General features: G+C 43.0%; 1 protein-coding gene across 1 annotated transcript; it reads right to left on the reverse strand.

Moving 5' to 3' along the window:
- Positions 1-2,787: 2,787 nt before the first annotated feature.
- LOC119304043 (putative aconitate hydratase, cytoplasmic) lies at positions 2,788-9,956 on the reverse strand. Its single transcript, XM_037581205.1, has 20 exons — positions 9,653-9,956; positions 9,438-9,545; positions 8,871-9,031; positions 8,292-8,384; positions 7,253-7,438; positions 7,008-7,169; positions 6,699-6,843; positions 6,473-6,615; positions 6,340-6,396; positions 6,164-6,243; positions 6,012-6,087; positions 5,540-5,725; positions 5,220-5,287; positions 5,020-5,138; positions 4,821-4,942; positions 4,353-4,451; positions 3,769-4,248; positions 3,550-3,648; positions 3,217-3,459; positions 2,788-3,125 (listed from the first exon to the last, which is right to left on the reverse strand). Exons 1-20 carry the CDS (start codon positions 9,939-9,941, stop codon positions 3,054-3,056), a joined length of 2,988 nt encoding a protein of 995 aa, XP_037437102.1. The 5' UTR covers positions 9,942-9,956; the 3' UTR covers positions 2,788-3,053.

Genomic DNA, 9,956 nt, shown 5'->3' on the forward strand with positions numbered 1-9,956 from the left:
GTCGAATCTGATCCTAAATTTAGCACATTTAGCACACAAGTAGTACATTCCCTTATGGTACACTACAAATCCTTTGGGGTTATTTTACACATACTACCCTGATTTTTCTTGTCCTTCTGGATGAGAAGTATTACTAGTTTCAGATTCACTCTATCGGTATTCGGTGATCAGTAGGCAATGGTCAATTGTGCGACGGACTAAATGGCTACCAGCAGTGGCAGAGCTTCATGGGGGCCAAAGGGGGCCATTGTCCCCCCTACTCTAGAAAAAATCTTGAGTGTATCCCTAAAAATTTCTAAGAAATCATGCGTTCGCCCCCTCAACAATCTTTATCAAACTCCGCCACTGGTTACCAGGGCATGTAGGTTGAAGAGCCAACAGACTACCCGAGAACACACAAAGAGGTAAGAATCATCAACTCAACAAGCCCTTTTTCTTTTGATAAAAGAATGGCTCTCCCCTTCTGATTTTTATTAAGAAAACCCAACCAGACCGAGTGATGTTACAGAGTTCAAAACGCACACCAACGCAGCAGACCTATCTACTAGGACCTGAAACACCCCTCCATCCTTCACATCAGAGGGTAGAGCAGCCCAGAATAAGGCAGAAATCCCCACTAGAGCAAGTTTTTTATCTTCTTTTCGAAATGTTTTTATCCAGGGCCCTAGGAACTCCTCAATAGATACAGGAGTTTTCCTCAGCCCAAATGCACATTGCAACAAGCTCCAGAATCAACTCAACGAGCCTGAACCAACGGAGCTCTTTTGCTTCCATTAACTAAGCCCGCATGGCAGCGCAGCCGCAGGACGAGACACTGCAGCCACCGCTGGTGGGCTGTTGGGCTCTCACACGACCATGCATTTGGTTAGATAGACTGTGGGACAAGAGAAAATGGAGATTATAATCCAAAAGACAGTGTGACTTTAACTTTCCCCGGCTCGCGACTGCATTCCACACAGTTACCAGCAGTTAAACCTATAGTCTGAAGCAGCGCTAGGAAACGATGACACGCAAGCTAATACAAATAACATCATCGAGATGGAAGGGAAAAACATAACAAACTCAACTATCGTTATTGTACATGCTACTGTAGTAGCTAACAATCAAAAAAAAATCAATGAAAGTAAGACCCTTGCAACAACTCTATTAGATGTGTCATATGTGGCAGATCGCCATAATAACAGCTAGTATAAAAATCAACACGCAAAAATGCACTCTAGCAGAGTCCGACATATGCGCTGTGATCGGCATAATTTATGAAGCTCGCTCCAAAAACGAGACCTCAGTGCCTCAAAATATGGAGGCTGTGGAGGCCAACCACCCTCGTAGTCCTAGACCTTTTGTATTAATACATTAACTGAAAGGTATTTATGCATCCAACATTCGTCAAATCCGGGAAGGAGGTTCATCTATCAAACTCCACCTGCTCAAATCTGCATTCTTGCTTTTAAGAGCCTGGCATGTGCAGGCCAACTTTCTAATAATCGTTCTTACTACCAGCACCGGGATTTGCTGAATCTAGTCGGAAATACGAAGGAGAACCTGCTCACGCCACCCTCCTAAATCTCACCATTCAAGGTTCATCCAAAGCCGTCAGTAATTAGTATCTCTTTGATTTTCTTCTGTGTATAATTACGACAGTCAACCCGTATATAATTAGTATTTCGCATTCAAGTGGGTTCTGCTCATGTCAGCATTAAATGATGAATCCTGCGCTTATCTGAAATCTCCTGCCAACTCACCACGCATATATAATGCCTCAATCAACCTGTCTTGATTAATAGCCAGATTAATAACACAGATCATATGCAAATGCTAATTTGTCGCCTCGTTTTTCTCTAATTAAGGATCGGACGACTAATTAATCCAAAAATACTTTCACTTTGGTTTCTAAACCGATTTTTTAAGCCAAAACTATTTAGTCGCTTCAATTTTCTTAAATTAAGGACCATACGACTAATTACATCTGAAATACATGCACTAATTAATAACCTCCTTTTTGCTCTAATTAAGGATCAGACGACTAATATATCCAAAGTACTTTCGCTTTTCTTTTTGAGTCGGAACATTTTGAGCCGAAATACTTGCACTGGTTAATAGCCTCATCTTTATCTAATTAAGAATTAGGTGACTAATACATTCGAAATGCTTTTACTTTGCTTTTTGAACCAAAATGTTTTTAGCCCAAACACCTGCACTAATTAATCGTCTCATTTTCGCTATAATTAAGGATCAGGACTAACACATTCGAATCTTTCACTTTGCTTTTGAACTGAAATGTTTTTAGGCCGAAATACTTACACTAATTAATCACCTCGTTTGTTATAGTCGTGTGTTGTGTTTTCTTTCTTTAATTGATCGGCATGCAATGGATTGGTCATTAGTCGAGGATTAACCCCATAAAACAGGATATTTATTCATCTCACACACACAGTTCACATACAAAAAAGCACGTCAGCGCATTTACAGAAACATTGAAGAACCTGGCCAACTTTCATTACTATGCATGACCGAACTCCTCTTCTAATCTGCACCAGAATGTCACCTCCGCAGAGAGCAAGGCCGTATACAGGGCGTATTAGCCATCAAAGTTTCTTTACTGATTTCATAAATGAAACTCCACTACCTTAACCACACATCTTAAAGACATCCTGCACCGTCAAGATACAACGGGCGCGCGCCGCCCGGAGCCAAAAGTGCGCTTCCGAATCTAGTCATCAATCCCAGAATGATACGTCTACTGTTCATGGAATTAAAACAATAGACGTATCAAAAAACAACCAGAAGTAAGAAAACAATGTGGACATTCCTTCGGCTGATTCCACTTCAGTGTTCATAGACCGTTACAATATGCAAAAGCATCTCATCAGTTGTGAGGCATATTATTAACATAGTAGTGCCTTCAAACAAAAACCTAGCGTGTTACGCGCTCAAAATTTCCGAGTTCTCTGCAGACATCTCAGATGTTATTTGAGGGGGTACTCCTCAAACAGGACTTGCTAAACAAACTGTTTACAACAATTACAATTTGCCTCGTCGTCGCAATCATCTCTCTATTGCTCGGCTGCGATCTTTCTGATGACATATGGTAGAATACCACCATGGGTGTAGTAAGCAAGCTCCACCTGAATGGAAATCGACAATTTGAACATCAGAAATCACCATTGATAGTCAACACTCGCCTAGACAAAATGCTCAGGAAAGAATTGTCTGTACCTCGGTGTCAAAGCGGAGTGTGCACGTGAACGACTTGCCGTTGTCGGTTGTGACCGTAACATCTTGGCCAGGCTTGATTTCATTCACATCAGTCGGAAGCTGGATGGTGTAGCGCTCATGGCCTGTTAAGCCAAGAGTGTCGGCATCCTCCCCAGCCTTGAAGCATAGAGGGACGATGCCCATTCCAGCGAGATTGCTACGGTGAATCCTCTCAAAACTCTTGGCTATCACAGCCTTCACTCCCTGCAGTCACAAAGTCAAAGCACCACACCCATTAGTGACAGCTAGTGTCATGGTGTAAGCAAAGAAACAACAGGTGGGAAGCATAGTTACCTGAAGCATTGGACCCTTCGCAGCCCAATCCCTTGAGCTTCCACTGCCATACTCAGCACCAGCCAGGATGATAGTGTCATGCCCTTCGTTCTTGTATTTCTGTCAAAAACAAACACAAAAAATGAAAATCGTTCAATGAGATTTGAATGCTTTCTAAGTAGGAGTATGTTGCATCACTGAAAACCAAAATTTGGATTCTATGAAGTTCTAGTGCATTACCATAGCAGCATCAAAAACAGCAAGCTTCTCCCCTGATGGTACATGGATGGTTTGGGGGCCAACCTCTCCCTTCAAGAACTTGTTCACAATACGAATGTTGGCAAAAGTTCCCCTAGCCATGATCTCATCGTTCCCTCGTCGGCTGCCATATGAGTTGAAGTCCTTCCTTTCAACATTGCGCTCCTTTAGATATTTGGCAGCTGGGCTGTCTGGGTGGATGCTTCCAGCTGGGGATATGTGATCAGTTGTGATACTGTCACCGAAGTTGAGAAGACAGTACGCATCCTTCACAGGCCGTGCGCCAGGAGGGGTCATTGTCATATCCTTGAAATAAGGAGGCTCATGGATGTATGTTGATTTTGGATCCCATGGGTAGAGAGTGCTTGCTGATACTGGCAGCTCATTCCACATAGGATTTCCTTTGGTGATTGCCTCATATGTGCCCTTGAACATGTCTGGGAGCACACTCGCCTTAACAACCTAGAAGAATTAACAGCACAAATATGAGGAATATCTCAAATCTAATATGGTCTCAAAGAGTACAGGGAGATAAATATAACAAAAGTAAAAGTTGCAGTACCAACCTCAGCAATCTCATCAGTGGTAGGCCAAATATCCCTGAAGTAAACCTCCTTCCCATCCTTTGAGATGCCTACTGGTTCTTTCTCAAAATCAATATTAACCTGCAGCACATGGTCCACAGTTCAGAAAGGAAAATCACAAGAATAAGGAGGGCGAAGTTTTAACTTGTTAGCTTAGTAGAACTGCACCTTGCTTCCGCTAGTGAATTGTTAGAAAATAATAAGAATATTTAGGCAGAAGGTTTAACTAGTTAGCTTAGATCAGGGCTTAATCAATTCTACTGGTTAATCCAAGTAGTAGCAGTTAGCTTAGTAGGTAAGAGCCCTCCTCTCACCCAGAAATTGTATTGGTGAGTCCAAGTAGTAGCATTACATAAATGACAGCAATCTTTCTTTGTTGCGGTACTTCCACAGTTTAGTTTGAAATAATATGCAGAGGTTTCAACATTGGAAAACTGCATGTTCTCTTACCGTGCCAGTGAGGGCATAGGCCACAACCAATGGAGGAGATGCGAGATAATTTGCTCGGGTCAATGCGTGTACACGGCCTTCAAAATTCCTGTTCCCAGACAACACAGCAGCAGCGACAACATCTGAAAGATAAAAAAGTGAGTAAAATGCACTTTTTCACAACTTTCAATCCTTTCTCAACCAGCAATGTCAATCTCACCATTGTCAGTAATTGCAGCAGCTACGGATTCATCAAGATCTCCAGAGTTTCCTATGCAGGTTGTACACCCATAGCCAACAATATTGAAGCCAAGCTGGTTAAGATACTTCTGCAGACCGCTGCAAAGGAAAATGAAGAAAAAAAATTAACCAAGGATCCCCAAAAAAAGGGAACTTTTAGTCTGGAGAAGCAAGAGGCACCTCTTGTCCAAGTACTTCTTCACAACACCAGAACCTGGTGCAAGACTTGTCTTAATCCATGGTTTCACCTAATTAATACAAACGGTGTTAAACTAGAGCAAAAGTTGGCAACCTTAAATTAACAGAACATAGGCAGAGAAAGGAGCACTAAATCATACACTTAACTTGTAATAAGAGAAAAAGGCTGCAACAATTTCAAACATTTTAACAGCAGCATTTGCACACGAGGGTACAAATTACCAACATGATGGAGTTCCTCAATTGAAATTTAACTATAAGCAGAAATCAGAATACATAAAGTTGAGGACAGTGAGACAAACCTCCAGGCCTAGGTCACAAGCCTTTTTGGCAACCAAAGCAGCTCCCAGCATTACATTAGGATTTGATGTGTTGGTGCAACTGGTGATAGCCGCAATTACAACATCACCATGCTTTATCTTTGCTGGCGTCCCACGGAACGAAAACTCAGCAACTTTAGCCTGCGATTCCTTGGGGACAGCAAAACCCTGCACAGAAACAGTGTAGTGAGCATAAGAGAAGGGAAGGGGGAAATTAAAAAGGTACAGGAAATATGGACTATTTGCACATGTATTTTCGGAAATATTATAGAAGTATGGAATCCAAATCATCTAATCAACATTGTTTTTCCGACAATCATCTAATCAACATTGTATTTTCATAGGATGTCAAAGAATGATAACCATCCATCTAATCAATAAATAAACAAGATTATGGCAAATAACACAGGAATACCAGTAGAGTATTGCCGTAATATACAGAGCAAATTCTTACCTTGAACCCTACTTTGTTGTCCAGGCAAGAAAGCCAATCTGACTGCATGTTCTTCAATGTCACTCTATCATGAGGCCTGTTGAGTATATCTTTCATTAGTCATGAATGAGGCTACGCATATGCCAAGGATAGGAATTCTCCAGGCACATTACCGTTTTGGTCCGGACAGACATGGTTCCACCTCATCCAAGTCAAGTTCCAGATAAGATGAATACACTCTTTCAGCTTGAACCTACATCAAGGGAGAAGCATCATCAGTATTATAAATAACTAAAATATATATTAACACACACCAAACAACTTATAATAAGATTAAGTATGAATTCACCTGCTTGTAGTCGACGAACATATTATTGGCGCGCAGGTAAGTCTCTATCATGGCCACCTAAAGAATGTGACTGTCAAAACTAGATGCGTGTGCAGTTAAGATGCAAATCAAAATGCAACAGCCTATAACATACAGTTTCATCACTTCTGCCAGTTAGCTTCAGGTAGTCCAATGTCTTGGCATCAACTGGGAAGAAACCCATAGTTGCACCATATTCTGGTGCCATGTTTGCAATAGTAGCCCTATCAGCAAGTGATAGTTCACCCATACCTCCCCCTGAAATTGTGTAGTGTGTAACATTAGAGAAGCTCGTAAAAGAAAGCGGTGTGAATTACAAAGCAATGGCATATGAGGGGTACCATAAAATTCAACAAACTTCCCAACAACACCATGTTTCCTAAGCATTTGAGTTACTGTTAGAACCAAGTCTGTGGCCGTAACTCCATTCCTCAGCTTCCCTGATAACTTGAAACCAACAACTGCTGGCAAGACCATGCTCATTGGCTGCAGAACAGACCACAATCAATTCAGAAAATTGGCATAAACGGATGATCCCAGCACACCACCCCCTCTTTTTCATGCCAGACAGGCCACAAACATAAATCATAAATCATTGCAGGCATAGCATCAGAGATAAGAAACTTGTTATCAGCAGATATTAACTTCACCTGCCCAAGCATTGTAGCTTCTGCCTCTATACCACCAACTCCCCATCCAGCAACACCAAGACCATCTATCATAGTTGTGTGTGAATCTGTGCCGACAACACTATCAGGGTAAAGTATCCCACCATTGTTGAAGACAACCCTGGCCAGATATTCAAGATTCACCTAGAAACGGAATTGTTAGTGTTTACTAACGGAAGTAACTTAAATGATTATTTGAGAACAAAATAGTTGTTCTACTGAAATACCTGGTGAACAATTCCAGATCCAGGTGGAACAACAAGCATGTTATTGAATGCAGTGGAACCCCATTTCAAAAATCCAAACCGCTCCTTGTTACGGCTGAACTCAAGCTCCATATTTGCCTGAACAGCATTCTCCGATCTTGCCACATCAACTTGTACTGAATGATCCACAACAAGGTCTACAGGTACCTGAAAAAATATACATGCAGCAATATAAGCAAAAGCACAAAGACACGAGCATAAAACTGGCATGCTAAAGCTACCCTTGGGGGTCAGTTGACAAAGAGAGCAGTTGTAGGCTGCACTAGCACCCACTTTTGAGGGGAAAAGGCTACATGGATTATCTTTTGAAACCCTTTAATCAACTATAGTTCATAGGATTAAGAAGTTGCAAGCATATCATTCAAACCCTAACTGTAATAAATGTCATAATTTGACTAACTGGAATTAGATGATATGCTAAGGTGCTAACCTCAATATTTAAGACTAAATGGTCATACATTCACACTTAAAACATCAATAATTAATGATATAATCTGTGTTCAATAAAGCATATAAGTTCGGAATAGAAACACAATCATGCATTCTACCTTAGTTAAGATAATAATCTGTGTTCAATAAAGCATATACGTTCGGAATAGAAACACTCAAACACAATCATGCATTCTACCTTAGTGTTTATTAAACAAGATAAGATGAAAGGCTGTTAGTTAAGATAATAAGGATGAAGGCCCAAAGAGATGCTATGAGAAATCAAGAACAGTGTAAATGGCAAAACATCATAGGCGTGTTAGAAAACAGAATTTCTCAATCAATGCAGCAGTTCTTACAACATATATATGATCAGTTAAGTAACTTGGTTATCAATTGTAGCACAACATAAGCATGTTCACTTGATGATTCTTTTGTCACATCACATATCAAAATGTGGCATACTGAAGGATAAGTCACACAGTACACCAAACAAGAATGTCGAATATATTTCCAAGAAGTTATTAAGAAAGGAGATAGTAAATGTAGCCACACTGGTCAATAAACTCACCAGAGGATTAATTTTGTTGGGGTCACTGCCAAGTTTGCTCATAGCATCCCTCATGCAAGCAAGATCAACAACTGCTGGGACACCAGTGAAATCCTATAAAGAGACAAATGATGAAGTGAATAAACTGAAGATTTCAGAAAGAAGAGCAAGGATCCACATCATCAAACATCTCAGCAGAAACGTATCAGAAAAAAATAAGCAATGTATCCAGCTTACAGTACCACTTGCCAGATTAAAATAGAAGTGTTGACTTTTATAATTGTCACTCGAAGAAGAATATGTGATGACGGTGCAGCTAATCTTATACAGAAACCTATCACCTACTGGTGCATGATTTCTATCTTTAAAAATCCAGGTGACAGCAGCAATCATACATCACATACATAATGGGAAATAAGACATGGTGATTGGGGAACTACACTTTCGTGAAAGGATAGGAAAGGGGACCTCCATTTCCAATATTCCTACCATCAAAAGCTATTGACTCGAATCTTTCCAACTCACATTTATTCTTTCCACGGCAACTGGACAACTTGGAACAAAAAAAGTGGAGACGATGGCAGGAATCAGGATCAATACCTGGAGGAGGACTCGGGCTGGCTTGAACGGGATTTCGACTTGCTTGGTGGCACTGTTCTCCCAGTCTAGGATCTTCTCAACGTCCTTCCCCGTGACCTGGAACTCGTCGCAGTTTCTGATTGCCGACTCGAGCAGAATCCTTATCGAGTAGGGTAGCCGATCTGATAAATAAAAAAGTGATGGGTCAAATCATCGGTAATTCACATAATTCGGCGATATAAAAAAACTGACTAGAAAACAACGCATCCAGAGGCCAATTCCACCGTCAGAATTGACAATTCGCTCCATGGGAACACGTGGAGCAGCCAAAATTCACCAACATTATAGACTATCCAACAAGTTGCAGATCAGAGACTACTACGCATCGCTGGAGAACCAAACAATCCACCCACTCCGACTCGCAACAAGCGGCAACAGAGAGACCGAAAGGGACCAAATCGTCGCCCAGGCCCCGATCAGATTCTCAATTCACCCAACACACGGCGCGGGCTAGGAATCAGACCGCATAGGACGCATACCACGCCACAATAGCAGACGAAAATGGCGGGGAACTGGGAAACAACTCACCAATCCGCGGATCGGCGAGCGCAGGCAGGCTGTAGTACTTGCCGAAGTCGGCTCCCCCTCCCGGCTTGGCGAGGCTCGTGAGGATTTCATCGTACGAGTTCTTCGTCGCTGCGAAACAAACGAATAAACAGAAGGATACCCCGTTAGCGAGAGGAGAGGGCGAGACGCCGAGACGCGACGCGACGATCCGTTTCGAGGTGGCGGGGGGTCCTTACCGGCGGAGGCGAATCGGCGCTCGAAGACGGCGGCGGCGGAGGACGAGGAGCGGGCGGCGGCGCGGCGGCCACCGAAGAGGCGGCCCGCTAGGCCCGACGCGAAGGCCCCGCGCGGGCCCTGTCCGCCGCGGGCCGCGTGGAGCGGGGACGGGGCGGGCGCGGAGGGGCAGGGGGCGGGCTCCGCGGCGGCGGGCCTGGAGATCGCGGCCGCGGCGGCGGCGGTGGCGCGCGCGGAGCCGGGCCCCGCGGCGGAGCGGGAGAGGAGGAGGGAGCTGGCGAGGGGAGGCATGGCGGATCGGAAGGG

This window comes from Triticum dicoccoides, chromosome 5A (genome assembly GCF_002162155.2).
Source record: "Triticum dicoccoides isolate Atlit2015 ecotype Zavitan chromosome 5A, WEW_v2.0, whole genome shotgun sequence".
NCBI classification, from domain to species: Eukaryota; Viridiplantae; Streptophyta; class Magnoliopsida; order Poales; family Poaceae; genus Triticum; species Triticum dicoccoides.